This window comes from Lepidochelys kempii, chromosome 2, assembly GCF_965140285.1.
Source record: "Lepidochelys kempii isolate rLepKem1 chromosome 2, rLepKem1.hap1, whole genome shotgun sequence".
NCBI classification, from domain to species: Eukaryota; Metazoa; Chordata; order Testudines; family Cheloniidae; genus Lepidochelys; species Lepidochelys kempii.
The window spans coordinates 45,806,426-45,828,392 of NC_136381.1; the positions used below are offsets into that span (position 1 = coordinate 45,806,426).

Consider the following 21,967-nt stretch of genomic DNA (forward strand, 5'->3'; position numbering starts at 1 on the left):
ATTTTTGTAAGGGAACAGTAAAAGGACCATGTTCATGCTGGGTTGTTCGCGCTTGGCTAAAAGGGATCATCCCGGAGAATAGCCACGCGGCGGGGGGAGGGGTGAAGGGATCATCCAAGAGAATAGTCACGCGGTGGGGTGGGGGGAGGTGTGTGCTGCACATCCACCCGAAAACCGTAGCCCCTCCTTTTAAACGTGAAACCCAACCAGCATTGCTTGCTATGGGAAAGGATGGCGCTGCAGTTTGAAACCATTCCCACATGTTACGAAGGTGTATGAAGCCAACCCCGTGTACCAAAAGGTTTACTGCGGCTGCATGGAAACCAAACACTGAGGTTATCGCAGATCAGAAAGCGAAAAAAATGCACACGCGATGACATGTTTTCCAAGCTCATGCAGTCCTCCCGCACTGACAGGGCACAGCTTAATGCATGGAGGCATTCAGAGGCAGAGGCCAGGAAAGCATTAAGTAAGCGCGAAGAGCAGAGGCAGGAGGCAATGTGAGGCTAATGGGGGAGAAACAGACATGATGAAGCATATGTTGGAGCTGCAGGAAAGCCAACAAAAGCACAAACCCCCACTGCATCCATTGTATAACTTGCCCTTCTCCCCAAGTTCCATATCCTCCTCACCCAGATGCCCAAGAACGTGGGGATGGGAGGGGCGGCCCAAAGCAAGAGAAGACTGTCATTCAAACAGTTTTGATTTGTAGTGTGGCTACAATAAGCAATGTGACCTTGTTCTTTCCTCCTTCCCTCCTCCCGCACCGCACCCCACCCCACCCCACCCGGACTACCTTGTCAGTTATCTCACTTTTTTTTTAATTAATAAAGAAAGAATGCGTGGTTTCAAAACAATAGTTACTTTATTTCCTTTGCCAGCTGTGATCGAAGGGGGGAGGGTGGTTGGCTTACAGGGAATTAAAATCAACAAAGGGGATGGGTTTGCAGCAACGAGAAACACACACAACTGTCACACCATAGACTGGCCAGTCATGAAACTGGTTTTCAAAGCCTTTCTGAGGCACAGCGAGCCTAGCTGTGCTCTTCTAATCGCCCTGGTGTCTGGCTGCTCAAAATCAACCACTAGGCGATTTGCCACAACCTCCCACCTCACCATAAACTTCTCCTCCTTACTCTCACAGACGGCACATACAGCAAGCAGCAGTAACAATGGGAATGTTGGTTGCACTGAGGTTTAACCTAGTCAGCAAACAGCGCCAGCGAACTTTTGGACGTCCAAAGGCACATTCTACCACCATTCTGCACTTCCTCAGCCTGTAGTTAAACTGCTCCTTGCTACTGTCCAGGCTGCCTGAGTACGGCTTCATGAGCCATGGGAGCAAGGGGTAGGCTGGGTCCCCAAGGATAACTATTGGTGTTTCAACATCGCCAATGGTAATTTTCTGGTCTGGGAAGTAAGTTCCTTCTTGCAACTGCTAGAACACCCCCGAATTCCTAAAGATGTGAATTTCATGCACCTTTCCCGGCCATCCTATGTTGATGTAGGTGAAACGTCCCTTGTAATCCACAACTGCTTGCAGCACCATTTAGAAGTACCCCTTGCGGTTTACGTACTGGTCGGAAAGGTGGTCTGGTGCCAAGATAGGGATATGCGTTCCGTCTGTCATCTCACCACAGTTAGGAAACCCCATTGCAGCAAAGCCATCCACTATGAGCTGCACATTTCCCGGAGTCACTACCCTTGATGGCAGACCGTCAGTGATTGCATTGGCTACTTGGATCACAGCAGTCCCCACAGTAGACTTGCCCACTACAAGTTGATTCCCAACTGACCGGTAGCAATCAGGTGTTGCAAGCTTCCACAGGGCTATTGCCACTCGCTTCTCAACTGTCAGGGCCCCTCTCATCTTGGTATTCCTGCGCTTCAGGTCAAGGGAAAGCAACTCACGAAGTTCAAGGAAAGTGGCCTTACGCATGCAAAAGTTTTGCAGGCACTGTGAATCATCCCATACCTGCAACACTATGCGGTCCCACCAGTCTGTGCTTGTTTTCCGGGCCCAGAATTGGCGTTCCACTGTATGAACCAGCCCTACTGCCACCATGATGTCCAAGTTGCCACATTTCAGAGTAACAGCCATGTTAGTCTGTATTCGCAAAAAGAAAAGGAGTACTTGTGGCACCTTAGAGACTAACCAATTTATTTGAGCATGAGCTTTCGTGAGCTACAGCTCACTTCATCGGATGCATACCGTGGAAACTGCAGAAGACATTATATACACACAGAGACCGTGAAACAATACCTCCTCCCACCCCACTGTCCTGCTGGTAATAGCTTATCTAAAGTGATCATCAAGTTGGGCCATTTCCAGCACAAATCCAGGTTTTCTCACCCTCCCCCCCCCCAAAACTCACTCTCCTGCTGATAATAGCCCATCCAAAGTGACCACTCTCTTCATAATGTGTATGATAATCAAGGTGGGCCATTTCCTGCACAAATCCAGGTTCTCTCACTCCCTCACCCCCCTCCAAAAACCACACACACAAACTCACTCTCCTGCTGGTAATAGCTTATCCAAAGTGACCACTCTCCCTACAATGTGCACAAAAATCAAGTTGGGCCATTTCCAGCACAAATCCAGGTTTTCTCACCCCCCCACCCCCATACACACACAAACTCACTCTCCTGCTGGTAATAGCTTATCTAAAGTGATCATCAAGTTGGGCCATTTCCAGCACAAATCCAGGTTTTCTCACCCTCCGCCCCCACCCCCAAACTCACTCTCCTGCTGGTAATAACTTATCCAAAGTGACCACTCTCCTCACAATGTGTATGATAATCAAGGTGGGCCATTTCCAGCACAAATCCAGGTTTTCTCACCCCCCCACCCCCATACACACACAAACTCACTCTCCTGCTGGTAACAGCTCATCCAAAGTGACCACTCTCCCTACAATGTGCATGGTAATCAAGGTGGGCCATTTCCAGCACAAATCCAGGCTTTCTCACACACACACACACACACACACAAACTCACTCTCCTGCTGGCAATAGCTCATCCAAACTGACCACTCTCCAAGTTTAAATCCAAGTTTAACCAGAACGTCTGGGGGGGAGGGGGGAAGGAAAAAACAAGGGGAAATAGGCTACCTTGCATCATGACTTAGCTATTCCCAGTCTCTATTTAAGCCTAAATTAATAGTATCCAATTTGCAAATGAATTCCAATTCAGCAGTTTCTCGCTGGAGTCTGGATTTGAAGTTTTTTTGTTGTAAGATAGCGACCTTCATGTCTGTGATTGTGTGACCAGAGAGACTGAAGTGTTCTCCGACTGGTTTATGAATGTTATAATTCTTGACATCTAATTTGTGTCCATTTATTCTTTTACGTAGAGACTGTCCAGTTTGACCAATGTAAATGGCAGAGGGGCATTGCTGGCACATGATGGCATATATCACATTGGTGGATGTGCAGGTGAACAAGCCTCTGATAGTGTGGCTGATGTTATTAGGCCCTGTGATGGTGTCCAGTGAATAGATATGTGGGCACAGTTGGCAACGGGCTTTGTTGCAAGGATAGGTTCCTGGGTTAGTGGTTCTGTTGTGTGGTATGTGGTTGTTGGTGAGTATTTGCTTCAGGTTGCGGGGCTGTCTGTAAGCAAGGACTGGCCTGTCTCCCAAGATTTGTGAGAGTGTTGGGTCATCCTTTAGTCCATGCTTTCAGGAACACCTGTGTCCATGTCCTCATCACAATCTTCCTCGTGCTGGTGTCTCTTAGTCTGGTTCTGCACATACTCCACGATAATGTGTGAGGTGTTTACAATGCTCACAACAGCAGCAGTGAGCTGAGCAGGCTCCATTCTTGCTGTGGTATGGCGTCCGCACGGATAACCCAGGAAAAAAGGAGCAAAACGATTGTCTACTGTTGCTTTCATGGAGGGAGGGTCGACTCACGACAGGTACCCAAAACCACCCTCAACAATGTTTTTGCCCCATCAGGCATTGGGAGCTTAACCCAAAATTCCAATCGGCAGCGGAGACTGCGTGAACTGTGGGATAGCTACCCACAGTACACTGCTCCGTATGTCAATGCTAGCCATGGTATTGAGGACATACTCCACCGACTTAATGCGCTTCATGGGGACATACACAATCGACTGTATAAAATCGATTTCTAAAGATCGACTTCTATAAAATCGACCTAATTTTGTAATGTAGACATACCCTTAGGTGCTTAGCATTCAGGAAAAACAAGAGCCATAACCCATCCCCTCCTCACTGCTCAACAAAGCTGGCCCACACAAACAGAGTCCGCACTGAACCCTGGAAATGCTATAGCGGGGGCCACTTTGACCCACACATCCCCAGCATCCCTGGGGGAATTCCACCTGTCTAAGGGAGCTGCTGCTGCTGAGCAGTGCTTTTCACACCCCTATATTTCAGGGGCACAATGTAGGTATAACTCAGCCCTTTGTGTTTTGTTTTTAAAGTCTGTCCTGTTATGTCCATTTAGTTTCCAAAAGTAGTTTCTCATTCCTTCTATGTTACCTAGAAAACAATGAGACAGTGCTGTCTAGTCGTTAGGACAGGTCACGAGGACTCAGAAATCCTAGATTCTATTCCTGGCTCTGCCACTGATTTTTATGGTTTCAGACAAACTGCACGTTTCAGTTTACCCATCTGTGCAATGGGTATCATCAGAAGGGTGTCATAAAGCTTAATAAGACCCTCTTAAGCATGAAATCCTCAGATGTAAGGTATTATAAAAGTTCCAACCATTTTATTAACAAACAGAGTAGAGGGTGGTTTGATTTTGCTCACTGATTTTAGTTTTTCAGGTTCAACTTTGTTACAGTACATTCGTTGGGTTCAAAAAGTAGTCAAAAGGCAGGAAACAGATGGTAATAGTACTACTGTATTGCACTTCTTCACACTGAAAAGTAATTAAGAATGGAGACTCCAGCTCCTCCTTATTTTTAAGGAAGAAAAACCCCACGGCGGTGAAAGTAAGGCTTTCAAGAAAGAATGGCTATTCCAATGTAAAGAACTGCAAACAAGGAATGAACAATAGGTTCAGATACAATATATAAATACTGTGGTGGCATGCTTTAGTTAACTCATTATCAGAAGATAACATTATGTGCCAGGGTTTCTTTTAAAATGGAGCTCTCTGGCTATCACTGGGCTTCGTGACACATCACATGGTATGCTACACTGGCCAAGCTAGCGACGTGTGGCACCACTGCAGGGAGATCACAAACGCAGATAGCTATAGAATAATTAACTTGGGTGCAAACAAGAAAAGCTGCTAAGTCCTGTATCTTAACCTGGCTTGAGAATTACTATTGAATGTGCCAGTTCCAAACTACAAGTATGAGAGTAATGCAGGGTCACCAAAGATGCAAATTAGGGTCAGATTAGTCAGAACTACAGTTAATTTCCCAGATCTGGATATATGCATCTGAAAACATGGCTATCCAGACGGAAAGGCTACACCATATCTTTTTGGCATCATGGTACAGAAGATAAAAATATTATCCCAGAACAAGGAAAACAAGAAGACAGTATCTCAGGTCTACTATTAACCTTGTGACTTTTGCAAATATCTCACAATCCACTATTCTCAATGCAAAATTAAATAAATCTTGCCTGAAGTCCTATACACTCAAAAGAACTTCCTTGGTGAGAACTTGATGAGCATGAAGATTGTGCTTGTTGATTTCAAACATCTTTCCATTGTTCAAATCTGGATGCTCCAATGAGATGTCCAAATCCCATATCTGGGACACTCAAAAAAGCACTAATAAATTTGCCCTTCAATATGGCGGGGGGGTGGGGGTGGGGAGAAGCTCCGGGCACCGAGCCACTTCAGCGGATGGCCCAAGCAACAGAAGGCTTTCGTTCGAACAGTTTTGATTTTTAGCGTGGCTGCAAATCAAAAATGTGGCCTTGTCCTTCCCTCCTCCCCCACCCGACTGGGCTACCTTGTCAGTTATCTCACTTTTTTTTTAATTAATAAAGAAAGAATGCATGGTTTCAAAACGATAGTTACTTTATTTCCTTTGCCAGCTGTGATTGAAGGGGGGAGAGTGGTTGGCTTACAGGGAATTAAAATCAACAAAGGGGATGGGTTTGCAGCAACGAGAAACACATACAACTGTCACACCGAAGCCTGGCCAGTCATGAAACTGGTTTTCAAAGCCTTTCTGATGCACAGCGCGCCTAGCTGTGCTCTTCTAATCGCCCTGGTGTCTGTCTGCTCAAAATCGGCCACCAAGCGATTTGCCTCAACCTGCCACCCCACCATAAACTTCTCCTCCTTACTCTAACAGATATTATGGACCACACAGCAAGCAGCAATAACAATGAAAATGTTGGTTGCACTGAGGTTTAACCTAGTCAATAAACAGCATCAGCTAGCTTTTAAACGTCCAAAGGCACATTCTACCACCATTCTGCGCTTCCTCAGCCTATAGTTAAACTGCTCCTTACTACTGTCCAGGCTGCCTGTGTACGGCTTCATGAGCCATGGGAGCATGGGGTAGGCCGGGTCCCCAAGGATAACTATGGGCATTTCTTCATCCCAAGGGTAATTTTCTGGACTGGGAAGTATGTCCCTTCTTGCAGCTGCTCGAACAGCACTGAGTTCCTAAAGATGCGAGCGTCATGCAACTTTCCCGGCCATCCCATAGTGATGTCAGTGAAACGTCCCTTGTGATCCACCAGTGCTTGAAGCACCATTGAGAAGTACCCCTTGAGGTTTCTGTACTGTTGGCAAGATGGTCCGGTGCCAAGATAGGGATATGCGTTCCAACTATCGCCCCACCACAATTAGGGAAACCCATTGCAGCAAAGCCATCCACTATAAGCTGCACATTTCCCAGAGTCACTATCCTTGCTAGTAGAAGGTCAGTGATTGCATTGGCTACTGGGATCACAGCAGCCCCCACAGTACATTTGACCACTCCAAATTGATTCCTGACTGACCTGTAGCAGTCCAGCGTTGCAAGCTTTCACTGGGCTATCGCCACTCACTTCTCAACTGTCAGGGCAGCTCTCATCTTGGTATTCCTGTGTTTTAAGGCAGGGGAATGCAACTCACAAAGTTCAAGGAAAGTAGCCTTACGTATGCGAAAGTTTTGCAGCCACTGTGAATCATCCCATACCTGCAACACTATGCGGTCCCACCAGTCTGTGCTTGTTTTCCGGGGCCAGAATCGGCTTTCCACTGTATCAACCTGCCCCACTGCCGCCATGATGTGCCAATTGCCACATCCCATGCTTTCAGGAACATCTGTGTCCATGTCCTCCTCACAATCGTCCTCATGCTGGCAGCTCCTAGCCAGGTTCTGCACATACTGCAGGATAATGCGCAAGGTGTTTACAATGCTCACAACAGCAGCAGTGAGCTGAGTGGCTCCATGCTTGCTGTGCTATGGCATCTGCACGTGTAACCCAAGAGGCGCAAGACGATTGTCTGCCATCGCTTTCACGAAGGGTGGGAGGGAGGGAGGGAGGGAGGGGAGACTGACGACATGTACCCAAAACCACCCGTGACAATGTTTTTGCCCCATCAGGCATTGGGAGCTTAACCCAGAATTCCAATGCGCAGAGGAGACTGCGGGATAGCTACCCACAGTGCACTGCTCCATGAGTCGATGCTCACCACGGTATTGAGGACGCACTCCGCCGACTTAATGTGCTTAGTGGGGACATACACAATTGACTGTATAAAATCTCTTTCTAAAAATCAACTTCTATAAAATCAACCTAATTTCGTAGTGTAAACATACCCTTAGTTGTCAATGTTTTTGAACGAAAGAGAGCAAGTCGTAATGCAGCTATGCAGATTAAATAAAATACTGTATATTTACTATTAGTGAACTTTAGTCATACTTCTCAGTATGCACATGTTCATGACTAGAACAATCATGGTTAATTAGGAATTCTGTATAATTTGTCCTCCTTTTGTGCTTAATTATATATAGCAATAAACAAATACAAAGCTGTAACATATACAAATACATTACAACAGTTTTGTGACTTGGTCTATTTAGTTGTCAACTTCAACTGCTGACTGTATTATGTATAACTCAAACAGGTAATTTTAGCTCTTAAGCAAGTCTTTTATGCTGTAAATCATTAGTAGAATTAACAATATAAATTAAGGTGATGTATGCTTTCCTGCTGCTCAGCTGTGTTACTGAATTACATTTACAAAATGTTACAAAGTGTAACAAAATTTCATTTATTTTTCCATAATACTGATCATCCAAGTCACACTCATTTGGAGGAAGGCATATTTATTTTGATAGGTTTTGAGAGCCGTTTTTAATTATATTACATCATTTAATGCAGGGTTGAAAGTTCATTATCCAACATGAAAGTAGTTTATTCTCTAAACTCCATGACTTTAAGAGGATATAGGGAAAAGTTAAGATAAACAACAAAAAGAAATGAAATGTTCATATATATATATGAACACATACATAACCTGAGGCCTAGCTGGCTCAGGGAATTGCTAATGGAATTCAGAGCTTTTTACTTCTCAGTCACTGGGGCTTCATGACAGCCAAAGTCAGTAATAACTGAAAGCTGTTACTACAACCAAAGGTGTTGGCCTATGTGAAATCTGTTTGTTGGTCCAAGTCCTGTTCCTCGTGGAAAAGGTCTATTTTCTTAAAAAAAAATCATACTGTTGGAACTCTTGCAGGCAGTCTAAGCAGAGGCTGAGGACTGAATGGGCAGAGAATGCATTTCAGAGTTCTTTTCAGAGAAGGTTTGAGGCACACTACCACAGGGATTTATGTGTAATAGAGTTGGTGGCTGTAGTTTAGCTACAAGTGGGTGGTAAAGCATTTCAGTAAAGTATTTGATACTGTATTAAAAAATGTGTCATGAGAACATAATCCGAATTTGTTGGGATGGTAGTTCTGTCATGAAGATTGAAAACTGGTTGAAATAAAGAGTTAAAAAAAGACAGTGTATTGGCTAAGTGAGGTGCCTAGCAGTATGTGGCAAAGGTCAGTGTTACAAGGTCCAGTCTTATTTAATCTCCTCCCCACTAGTCTAGAAGAGGAAGAAAATAACATGTTAATGAAATTTGCAATTGCTACTAGAGGTGCAATGCTGCTGAAGAGAGAGAAATAATACAGAGAGACAAAATAAAAACAAAAATAAAATGAAATTCAAGTGAAAAAGCCAAAAGGGATGGGGGGGGGGAGAAGAGCTTGCCGTTTGCCCGGTTGTGGTAAAAATTAGCTCCTTAGGAAGGAAGTGATTACTACTGCTATGTAATATTGCTGTCAAAGGAGACCATCTGGGCAGCTATGACACAAGAAAGGGTTGGGGCCAACCAGATGCGTTCTTATGCAACAACTTCAGCAGGCCCTGGGTCCAGTGCAGACACGAGACAACCAACTGCTGTAGACTAGTGGAGATATTTTGCAGTAGAATGATTTATGTGCAAAGATTCAAAGAGCTAAACATTATATCTTGGCTAAGAAATGAATTAGAGAGGTTAAGCATAGAACACATAAGCCTTTTCAAACATTCAAAGTGAATCAACACAGAGTTGATTAAGTATTACTGAACATAGTACAAAAGGGAATATCCCTGGGGCTGCTCTAATATATGCTGGGTCACTGTGGAACTCAAAGGCCATCCAGCAGCCAGGGACTGAAGGATAAGAGAACAACCCTGAACATACTCCTGCACTTCACCAGGACTTGCAATAGAAGGGGGGATGGCAGCCAGCTACAGCAATTCTACTTCAGTTGGGGGAATCCTCCAACAGATTTGGTGGCTTCGTGGTCACTTTGAACTGCCAGATCAGAACAAATGAGAGAATCTGGAATTCTGGATTATCTTTAATTAAAATGAAGACATTACCTCAAATCCCTTAGAATACTATCGTTGTGTCCTAAAACAGCTACAGGTTTTTTCATTTAACCACAGTCTTCCCTTAAGTGTGTCTCCTCCTGGTATCTATTTTCTATTCTATACAGGTTCTCATACCATGCTCATACTGTAGGATCCAAGTGCCTTCCAATAGCGCATTACACATCTGTCACAAGTTGTTTGTTCTGTCGTCCTCTCCCCAGAGGGAGATATATATGCAGTGGACTCTCTTAGTTTGGTAGGTCGGGTTTCATTTTTTAGTTTGGGTTTTTGGTTCTTTGTTTTTTTTTTTAAATATAAATATACCAGTTGTTCTGTGTTTATATTAGAGAAGGCGCATGGTCAAAGAAATGCTGCTTGCATTTGGAGTGGAAAATAGCAAGGTTTGTGATGGTCTGTAGTTGTTGGGGGAGTTCATTACCACATTGGGAAATGCAGAAAAGTTTACAGTGAAAGAGATTTCACAGAGGGCCAACACTGCAAGGTTCTGAGCCCCTTCTTCTTCCGGCAGCGCTTAGCACACTGAAGGATGATACTCATAATGTACAAGTTGAAATGGTATCTGTCATAGCTCATCTGTGCATGGCATTGGATAGTTGTCTGGGCGAGTTACAGCATTTAGCTTACAATAGTCCACATAAAAGTGTATTTTCCCATCTGGTTTGGGAACTAGAACCACTGGAGATACCCATGCACTTTCAGAGGAGTGGATTACACCTATCTGTAGCATGTTCTGGATCTCCCATTCTATAGCAGTTTTGGCTTGAGGAGCCACCTGGTAAGGTTAGACTCTAATTGTGCGAGCATTACCTGTGTCAATGGACTGGTATGCCCGTTCAGTCCGTCCTGGGGTGGCTGAGAACATCAGTGTTAAGCTAGTGCACAGCTCCTTGATCTGCTGTCGCTGCATACGTTCGAGGGTCATGGAGAGATTCACCTCTTCCATGTCACCATCACTTTTTCCTTCATAGTAGACACCTTCAGGCCACTCAGCGTCATCTCCTCCCTGGGCTGCAAACTGAAGAACCTTTAACTTTCTGGAATAGAAGGGCTTTAGAGAATTAACATGGTACACTTTAGGCTTTAGGTGGAAGATGCTATGAGATAGTTAACAGCTCCCAGGTGCTCTTGGACCGTGAATGGCCTTTCCCATGAAGCTTCCATCTTATGGGCCTGGAGCGCCTTCAAGACCATGACCTGGTCCCCTACTTTGAAGGAACGCCCTTTGGCATGTTTAACATACCAGGCCTTTTGTTCTTCCTGAGCATCTTTTAGGTTTTCTCTAGCAAGGGCTAAAGAGTCTTGCAGGGTGTTTTGCAGGTTGTTTACAAAGTCCAGAATGTTAGTTCCTGGAGAAGGCATAAACCTCTCCTATTGCTGCTTCACCAACTGTAATGGCCCCTTAACCTTGCGGCCATACACAAGTTCAAATGGTGGTACAGCCCTGTAGGCAAAGAGCAACTGCTGAAACACTAGGTTCCAATCGTTGGAGTCCTCATTTATGAATTTACTAACATGGCCCCCAAAGTTCCATTAAACTTTTCCACCTGCCCATTTGTTTGATGGTAGTAAGGGGTGGCAACCAAGTGATTCACCGCATGAGCTTCCCAAACGCTTTTCATGATCCCTGCCATGAAATTAGTTCCCGAATTCATAATGATGTCGGAGGGCCAAACTACCCAAGCAAAAATGTCTGTTAATGCCTCGCACACACTTTTAGCCCTGTGTTGCTTAGCGCTACTGCTTCGGCCATCGCATGGCAAAATCTATGAAAGTCAGTAAGTACTGCTTTCCTCTGGGTGTCTTTTTCAGGAAAGGATCCAGAATATCCACAGCTACTTGCTGAAATGGAACCTCCATTATGGGGAGTGGCTGGAGAGGGGCTATGACCTTTCCCACTCTTTGGTACACCTCACAAGAGCGGACATAGGAAGAAACGTCCTTGCCCATTCCCTCCCAGTAGAATGATCTCCCCAAACAGTCTTTGGTCCTGTTCACCCTAGTATGGCCACTAGGATGATCGTGGGCTAAGCTCAAGAGCTTTACCCGGTACTTAGTTGGAACTACCAACTGTCTTCGAGGATGCCCGTCGTCCTGGTGCCCACCAGAAAGAGTTTCCTTGTATAAAAGTCCTCTTTCTACAACAACCGGGATTGATTAGAAGAGCTGAGAGGCGGTGGGTTGCTCCGGCCCGCCGTCCAAGCTCTCTGGAGGCTTTCATCTGCTTCCTGCTCTGCCTGGAACTGTTCCCTTGATGCTGGAGACATCAGTTCCTCACTGGATTGTGGACCTGGGCTTGGCTCCTCTGGAAGCGATGCAGGGGATGGGGCTGTTTCCGTTCTCTGTGAACCGCTTTCCGCTGGTGCACTAGGTTGTAATTTAGGCTCCAGCAGAGCCTCTTGCACAGGTTTAGCTGCTGCTGCCAGTGCAGTCTCGGTGGTGTCCTCTGGTGTTGGGGTTGCAAGTGCTGGATTCAGTGCTGGCAATGGTTCTGGTGCTGGTGCTCTGTCAGTTCCGGTTTTGGGACAGGCTCTGGGTGAGTCTCTGCGACTGGATCCACTACATCTGTCACAGACATTGGCATGGGGTCCAGTTCCTCCACCTCAGTCTGGGTCTCTGGTAACACAGACGGGGCCCTTGTAGAAGGCTCAGGAACAGAGCTAGGTGTGAAGGCTTGCTTAGCCTGGTGTGGGTGACCATTCCCACCCTCTTGGCTACCTTCACATGGCTGGCCAAGTCTTCCCCCAGCATAGGAATGGGATAATCATCATAGACTGCAAAAGTCCACATTCCTGACCAGCCCTTGTACTGGACAGGCAACTTGGCTGTAGGCAAGTCAAAAGAGTTTGACTTGAAGGATTGAATCGTCACTTGGGCCTCTGGGTTGATGAATTTGGGGTCCACTAAGGATTGGTGGATAGCTGACACCTGTGCTCCAGTGTCCCTTCATGCGATAACCTTCTTTCCGCCCACACTCATAGTTTCCCTTCGCTCTGAGGGTACCTGGGAGGCTTCTGAGCCTGAGGACCTTTGGTGTGACCCTGGTGCAATGAACTGCAATTTGCTGGGGTTCATGGGGCAGTTGGCCTTTACATGCCCCAGCTCGTTACATCTAAAACATCACCCAGCTGACTGGTCACTGGGGTGAGGTGGGTTGCTGAAGAATGGTGTGGTGGGACGATAAGATGTCTGGGATTTTCTTTGGGGTGTAGGTGGGGCCTTGGGCTGCCCCTGGTGGTATGGTATGGTCTCGGGGTGTCCTTTCTGGTATCCGCCCAAACTGCAACCAGGGTTGTTCCTCTCTGCTACCTCCACCCGTTTTGTTCCAATTTGCCCCGCCTCTCTGGTGGTCTGGGACTGCTTGTATTGATCAGCATAAGACGCAAGACTTTCTGCTGAGTCCATTTTCTTATCTCATAAACACTGTTTTACATCATCATTGGTCATAGTCAGGAACTGCTCCTGTACAACCAAATCACATATTCCTTCAAAGCTAGTTACGCCCCTTCCTTTGACCCATTTATCTAACAGATCTTTCATCTGGTTTACATAAGCCACATTACTAAGTCCCTCTCTTAAGGGCTCTAAATTTTACTCTGTAAGTTTCAGGTGTAATTTGAAATTGTTTTAAAACCAAATCCTTAAATTTACCATAGTCAGAAGCATCCTCAATAGGCATCTTGTTGAATATGTCCAGAGCTCTTCCAGTCAATTTTGCTGTACCCAGTCAATTAGGTCATTTTTGGATCTTCAGGAATTCCATGGAGCATGCACAGTCTCTCAAAGGTGAGGAAATATTCAGCAATATCACTGGATTCCTTATACTGTGGACATAGTTGCTCCCATTTGTGGATTTTTGGGGAAATGGAGCCAGCTGCTGAAGGGTTCCGTCGTTTCCACTCCACCACCTTCAGTTCATGCTTCCTCTCTCTTTCCCTCTTCTTCTGAGCATGCTGCCTCTCTCTTTCCTTCTCCTCCAGTTCATGCTGCCTCTCTTTTTCCCTCTCTTCCTTAGCAGCTTTCTCTCTGGCCACTTGTGCAACAATTTCCATCTGTTTGAATTCCAGTTGTCTTTCATGTTCCTTCTTTCTTTCCTCAGCTTCCAATCTGGCTAATTCCATTTTTTTCTGGACCTCGCTTTCTGTCATGTTTGCTAACCTTCCTGACCTTACCGCAGCCTAGCCCGAGAGCTAGAAAAGAAAAAAAAACAGCCTGTGAATTCTCTTGCTATAGCTTAACTCCTCTGCCATTAGGCAAAGAAAAAAAAAACCTCCAGCTGCTCTCAGCTTTAAAAAAAAGTGTCCTTTAAAAAAAAAACCTCCCTGGTTTTCAAGTAGCTAAAAGGAAAAAAATGTGTCCTTTTTAAAATCCTGAGGTCTGTGCTTCTGGTTCAAAATGATCCCACCGCGCTGCCACCACATCAGGGTTCCCTCCCCAGTCTGAACTCTGGGGTACAGATGTGGGGACCCGCATGAAAGACCCCCTAAACTTATAAGTACCAGCTTAGGTTAAAAACTTCCCCAAGGAGCTAATCCCTTCATTGTCCTTGGACTGCAGCCGCCACCAAGTGATTTAGACAAAGATTCAGGAAAAAGACCACTTGGAGTCCCTATTTCCCCAAAATATGCCCCCCCAACCCCTTCACCCCCTTTCCTGGGGAGGCTTGAGAATAATATACCAACCAATTGCCTTTAATAAAAGTACAGACCAGACCCTTTATCTTTAGGACACTAAAACCAATCAGATTCTTAAAAGAAGAACTTTATTATAATGAAAAAAGTAAAAGAATCACACCTGCAAAATCAGGATGGAAGGTAACTTTACAGGGTCATAAAAGATTTAAAACACAGAGGACTGCCCTCTGGACACAACTTCACAGTTCCAAAAAATAGGAATAAATCTACCTCTTAGCATAGGGAAAATTTACAAGCTAAAACAAAAGATACTCTAATGCATTTCCTTGCCTTTACTTACAATTTCTGTAATTTTAGATGTACCATTTCAGGTATCTTTTTAGGAGCTGGTTTACCTGCTTGGTCTCTCTCTTTGTCCCGAGAGGGAACAAAACAAAGAGAGCACAAACAAAACCTCTCCCCACCCCCAGATTTGAAAGTATCTTCTTTCCCCCCTTATTGGTCCTTTTGGTCAGGTGCCAACCAGGTTATTTGATTTTCTTAATTCCTTACAGGTAAAATAAAGTCTGTACCTCTGGCCAGAAGGGATTTTATGTTACTGCATACATAAAGGTTGTTACCCTTCCCTTTTATATTTATGACAGTATCCACAAAGATTCTTATCTTCAAATGACCAAATCACTTGGGAGCAATGTATTCCTGCAACCATGTGTTAGACAGACTATGGATTCAGTGCTGCCTACAAATATGCAGCTCTACACCAACTTTGTAAAGAAATCATTCCTGTGCTTGTGAACCCATTCTTACATGATTTTTCAGCTCAGAGATCTTCAAGTGAAGAGGAAACAACTGCACGTGAGTTTATTTTATGCTACTACGTATCTTCAGGCAGGACCAAGACCTATAATTTAAGGAGAAATTCATAAAAGGGTGATTTACCTGTCCGACATTCACAAAACGTACACATTCCAGCCACGTATTCAGGAATCCTTGCCCACACTGAGCACACTCTTGTTTTTTGGAAAGTATATTGCATGCTTCCAAGTTCTTCTTTACTGCAGTATGTAGAATGGAGTCCTCTTTGGTTAACTGACTGAAAATAAATCTTGCCGCTATTTCCTGGATAATTTAACAGATACAGAATACAACTCTTGAAATATTTTCACAATATGTGGTATTAGGTCAAAATAAATACTATTTTGCCACCTAAAACTTTGAATGATGACTAATCCCAACACTGGAAATCATGTTATGCACCTAAATACCAATTAGCAGTTAGAACAATGGTGAACTACGTGTACTGCTGCTGCCATTAATTGCACTGTCCATAATGTCATTGCCACTGCAGCTTTGCCATTGCTATTCAGTTCATTAACTCTGTGCTGCTCAGTCAATTTGCTGCCACCTGAACTTGTCTTCACATTTCTCACTTTCTCCCTCTCCCCTTTTCATCTTTTTCTTCTTTCCCACACCACAAATCCCTCCTACATCCTGCTGTGTTCTCACATGCATGACCCTTGCACCTCCATTAGCACGGTCAGTCACTTTTGCACAAAAAGGAATTAAGGAATTTTTTAAAAAAATTACTATGATTATTTTTAAAAAATTGTTTATAAACAGCAAAGAAAATCTATAAAAAACGCCCCCACTAGAGCCATCAAGCAATTGCTTCATCTTATTTACATTGCTCTTGTCCTCTGTTTTCCTAGCTTCCTCCCTTCCCCCAAATCCCTTTGTCATCATGATTATTTTAAAATTTAGATTGCACATTTTTCTGGGCAAGGACTGTCTTATTGTTCCACACATGGTCATGCACATCTATGGCACTGTATAAGTCACCACTTAACTTACTATATTTTTTATTGTCTACATTCATCACCTAATATTCAACTTAAATGTAATGGATATGTTATATGCTTAAAATACTTCCTAAATTTTGTTCAAGTATTGCATTCTTAGACTAATGCAGCAATCCGGACGTAGGCAGAACTCTCACTGAATTTCAGTGGGGATTCTGGTGGAGCAAAGTGTACTAGAGCAAGCTTTAAATCATTACTTTGTTCATATACTGCTCAGCCTAAAAGGACTTTCCAGATACTCATATACAAGTGTATCAAAGAAGAAATCTGACCAAAACTACAGCATATTTGTCCTGTGCAGATATTAACGTGGACTTGAAAATCTAACTGGCCAGTCCTCATAAGATCATTCTCTTTATAGCTGTGCCTTTAAGACAAAGTACACTTGTTTCTTTTCCAAGAAATAGACTTCTATAAAATTCTTATACAACTTGATTTTAATGTAACTTGTAATTTCCCAACTATTCATGCATCATTACTATTCTTAGTGTCACTGAATGGACGGCATATATGACTTTTCAGCACCATCTCATAAAATCATGAGTTTTAGGGACACAAGAGCATTTCAATCCATCCTTATGAAGAGGAAGTACAATTCAATGTATTAGAATCCTGATAATCGACAAGCAAAATGAGCATTATCAAGAGATAATGTATTCTGAGAATACATGGCCTCCCTCCCTCTGTTTCAGATTTAGTATTTGAGAAAGCTGGATTTTGGAAAATTATGGTTATTTTATGAATGGACTAAAACTATCTTAAGACTTCCTTAGACTACAGGTCCCCTAGTGGGCACAGAGGAACCTTCGGGGGTACGCAGCGGGGCTTGGGCTAGCCTCCACGGGTGGTGGAAGGAAGTGCCACCCAACCCCTCTCCGCCCCCAGCTCTGCTCCGGTTTTGCTCTCAGCCACGTCCCCGGCTCCTGGCCCGCCCCAGTCTCGGCGTGGGTCCGCTCCCATCCCCACCCTTGGATCTGTCCCCAACCCCACTCCCAGCCCCAGTTGTGGCCCCAGCCTCAGCTTCTTTGCCCCCTGAGCTGCAGCCCTGCTGCCAGCCCTGGCTGGCACCAACAGGAGTAAGGAGAGGCACAAGTTTGGGGACAACTGCAGTATAACGAAGGCTGGTGAGAGCCAGAGAGTAATTTAAATGTGGCTGGCAAGCTGCAGTTACTCGCAAACACTTAGGGTGTGGCTTGCATGCTGGAAGGCTGTTTGTGAGCAGCCCACGTGGGAATTCCCTCACCAAAGCATCATAAGGCAGCCAAGGTTGCAGGGTAAGGGTGGCACAGCTACTCAATAGTCTAGATTGTTCAAGTCCTTGAAACTTTTACTGAAGTTAATCATCGCAGCTTAATTACTTTGATTTATAGGCCTTTGTTAATGTTCTGTTAGTCTTTGAAATCCTTGACGATGAAGATTATTTTGCTACTAAACTGAAAGGGTAAGCTAATATATTTGTAGTGTAACTCTTCTGCCAGGTGGAGTTGGCAGTCCCAAGGTCTGGGTTCAATATCTAGCAGTTCCTCTTAACAATACAAAACAGAACTGGCTCCAGAACCCACCCTGTAATCTGGGAAAATTTACCACCACCCTGGATGCCTCTAAGAGGCAATACTTCCCCTCTCGCAAACACTGAGTCTGGGTATAACAAAAGAAAACTTTTAATAAAAAGGGAAAAGGAACCTGGCATTAATTTGGGAAAACACCACAACCACAATTCAAAGGCACGTGACCATGAACAAACACCCACCCCAAAGTATATTGGGCTGTGTCCTTTGCCTCAGTTTCTCATCTTGTGGTGTAAAAGTCCAACAAATGTTCCTTTAATCTGCCATTGCGCTCTCCCTCCACGGCACCCCGCTCACAGTTGCTGTCCTTGGTCAGCAAAGGCCCAGAGTTCAGAGGGTGAGTTCACCTCCCTCCCGGGGGGCCAGTGTCAAGCAATGACTGAGCTGCTGCTGCCGCCTCTGCAACTGACTCACAGTTGCCGCCATTCACTCTGTCACTGCTGCTGCCACTCTTTACTGGCTCCACCAGTTAACCCAGCTGTCAGTGATTTCAGCAGGCAGTGGTGAACCTCACTGCAGGATGGGTTGTCTCTTTCACCGCAACACTGTCCCTCACCAGCTCTAAGGTTCAGCAGCTAGACCTGATTATCAGTGATTTCAGGTCTACTAATCACTTAACAAAACAAAACCTCTCAATTGAGTCTAATCCATTCTACCTTTTGTTGGGATTCCCTCCAAGACCTTTTCCACTTGGTTTAGCCAGAACACATTGTCCAGTTCTGGGAGAACACTTTATCCAGTTCTCTGGGATCCAAAATTTTCAGTTCAACTCAAGATTTCATTACTCAGGTTCCTTTATTTGGCATACAGCAAGGCTACACTGAGTTGATCAGACTCAAGCATAAGGGGGTGGGTATAGGCCATACCACACATCCAAAATTAAACAGAAAACCTCTTCCTTTATATACATTTACACACGATATTGCATTTGCTATACATTACATCACATCATTTTGGATTGGATTGGTTACTTTGCAGGAACCAATCCCTGCATAGCATGTTTTGTCCATATGCTGTTCATGTGGAACCTGCTCTTTATATTCCACGTTTATCTTGTCCATTATGCCTATCAGGTTGCTACTGCTTATCTTAGCTAGAACAGACATTTTGACTCCAGCATACTGCTTGTCTCGCCCCTATTTACAACTTAACCTTCCATTCACCTTCACTATCAAGCCTACTAAGAAATGAGGCAAGTTACTTATGACAAGACAGGCCTACACCTTTAAAAGTGAAGAGGGGGGGACAGTCAAATGATGCCTACAACTCTTTAGGCAGAGCCTACACCACCAGATACAAACACCTGTCCTCACTTCCCTGCCTTTCACTGGGATTTGGCATTCCTATCCCCTTCTTAGCTAGTGAGGTTTAGTTGAGAGTGACCCCCTCAATCAGAGCAGGCTAAGTACAGTTCTGCTGCCCTTTACTCAAACAATCAGGATAACAACATTCCATTACCCCTACACTCAGTACTAAAAGTGATTTGTAACCCACCACCAGCCACAACTGATCATTTTGGCAGAGCAGTTCCCTCTGTTGCACACCTAGGCAGAGTAGTTGTGTTTATGCAAATACAGTCTGTTCTTGAAGTCTTTTCCCCAAGCTCATCACTAGGTGTCACAGGAGAGCTCATTCAGACCCTGCTTACAATAGCAATTTTATAAAAGCTACAAAAAACAGTCGTCTGCTGCAACTCAGAAGCCCAGCTTATTCTTGATATATCCTCCACTAGACTTTTTTTTAAAGTTAACATTTTCACATAAGTAATCTTAGTAAGTTTCCAAGAGATAAACAATTACTCTTTTTGGCTAGTGCATTGCAATGCTTTCTTTATATAACAATTAATATTTGTATTACTAAATATATTCCTAAATTTCCTTATTAAGACCAAGGGAGACCTCATGTACAAAAAAAAGAATATGCAAATATATCATATTGAGCAGAGGCCATCATGACAATGGTATTATAGTCTTCCTGCTGGCATATGGCTGCAGGGAATGGAGAGGAGAGTATAAAAGGAAGGAGAAACTGGGTCAAAGAGGAACTTGGAAGGTTGTGTCCTCTCCCCTCCTGGCTGGTTAAAGCAGAAAAAGCCTATGGGAATTACTGCACATTGTTTCTCAGTTGATATTGTTTTGTGGACAATAACACATGCCCGGAGGAAAGGATCTTCAAAGACTAATGACTGAAGCTTTATTTCTCTTCCGTGCGTGGTGAAACCATTACCACCTCTGGAAGCCTGACTTGCTCATCTGTGGTTCTATTCCTTGGGAGCTATGATCAGTGGCACCCAGGGACCAGACAGCCTTCTTAGAACAATGTATTGTTTATTTATAACGAAAGCATTTCAGAGAAAAAGATCTTAAAACAATAAACAGTCTAGACACATGACATCTCCCTAAGGCTTACCATTCCGTGGAAGCTTGGGAAGGCCCCAAGCCTTCAGACATGCCTGCAAGGACCTGTCTGTGTCAGTCTGTTCCCAGCAGGAGTCGCTCACTGACAACTCCCTCCCTTTTTCCACGTTTTTTAAATGTGTAATATTCATTTGATCTCTAGGCTCCAGCACTGGCAAAACAGCCATGTGACTTTGACAGAAAGTAGCATCTTCAGTCCTAATAGCTCAACCATTGTCTTGTAATAGCCCACAAGTGTTTGTTGAGGCTACTTCTCTAGTGCTTCCTGCTCATTTTTCCAACAGCCTCTATTAAACTAAACCAATATATTCATATGGGAAAACTCAATAACCCAATACAGCTACATAGTGATTCACTCACTAAGTACTTCACATACAGTTACTGTATGTACATCATACAATTATTACTAGGGCTGTCAAGCGATTAAAAAAATTAATCACGATTAATCATTTGATTAATCACACTGTTAACCATTAATAGAATAGGATTTACTTAAATATTTTGAGGTGTCTTCTACATTTTCAAATATATTGATTTCAATTACAACACAGAATACAAAGTGTACAGTGCTCACTTTATATTTATTTTTGATTACAAGTTTTTGCATTGTAAAAAAGCAAAAGAAAAAGTATTTTTCAGTTCACCTACTACAAGTACTGTAGTGCAATTGATTTATCATGAAATTTGAACTTACAAATATAGAATTATGTACCAAAAAAACTGCATTCAAAAACAAAACAATGTAAAATTTAGGAGCCTACAAGTCCACTCAGTCCAACTTCTTGTTCAGCCAATCGCTCAGACAAACAAGTTTGTTTACGTTTGTAGGAGATAGTGCTGTCCGCTTCTTGTTTACAATGTCACCTGAAAGTGAGAACAGGTGTTTGCATGGCACTGTTGTAGCAGGCATCACAAGATGCACTAAAGATTCATATGTCCCTTCATGCTTCAACCACCATTCCAGGGGACATGGGTCCATGCTGATGACGGGTTCTTCTTGATAACAATCCAAAGCAGTACGGATCGATGCTTGTTCACTTTCATTATCTGAGTCAAATTCACCAGCAGAAGATTGTTTTTCTTGTTTTGGTGGTTCAGGGTCAGTAGTTTCCGCATCAGAGTGTTGCTCTTTTAAGACTTCTGTTTAGGATATCTGGCACATAAATACCTTGCAATGCTGGCTACAAAAGTGCCAAGCAAATGCCTGTTCTCACTTTCTGGTGACACTGTAAATAAGAAGAGGGTAGCACTATCTCCTGTAAAGGTAAACAAACTTGTTTGTCTCTTAGTGATTGGCTGAAAAACAAGTAGGACTGAATGGACTTGTAGGCTCCGAAGTTTTACACTGTTTTGTTTTTGAGTGCAGTCATGTAACAAAAATAATCTACATTTGTAAGCTGCATTTTCATAACAGAGATTGCACTGCAGTACTTATATGAGAGGAACTGAAAAATACTATTTATTATCATTTTTACAGCGCAAATATTTATAATCGACAGCCCTAATTATTACATAAAAACCTCAGGTCCACCACAGTTTGCATGAGAAAACAGTAAATTATTAACTTTTACATACTGTAATTAGATAGAAATTAAATTAAGAAATCGACAAATATGTAGGATTGACTGC

At 43.8% G+C, this 21,967-nt stretch overlaps 1 protein-coding gene across 2 annotated transcripts in view; it reads right to left on the reverse strand.

The window, feature by feature from the left end:
* Positions 1 to 21,967, reverse strand: part of LRRC69 (leucine rich repeat containing 69) — a 54,117-nt gene that overhangs the window by 5,211 nt on the left and 26,939 nt on the right. For both annotated transcript variants that reach the window (XM_078851485.1, XM_073330603.2), the window contains one exon: positions 15,434 to 15,613. In XM_078851485.1, the coding sequence (XP_078707611.1) occupies positions 15,434 to 15,613 (180 nt within the window). The remainder of the gene's footprint in view (positions 1 to 15,433; positions 15,614 to 21,967) is intronic.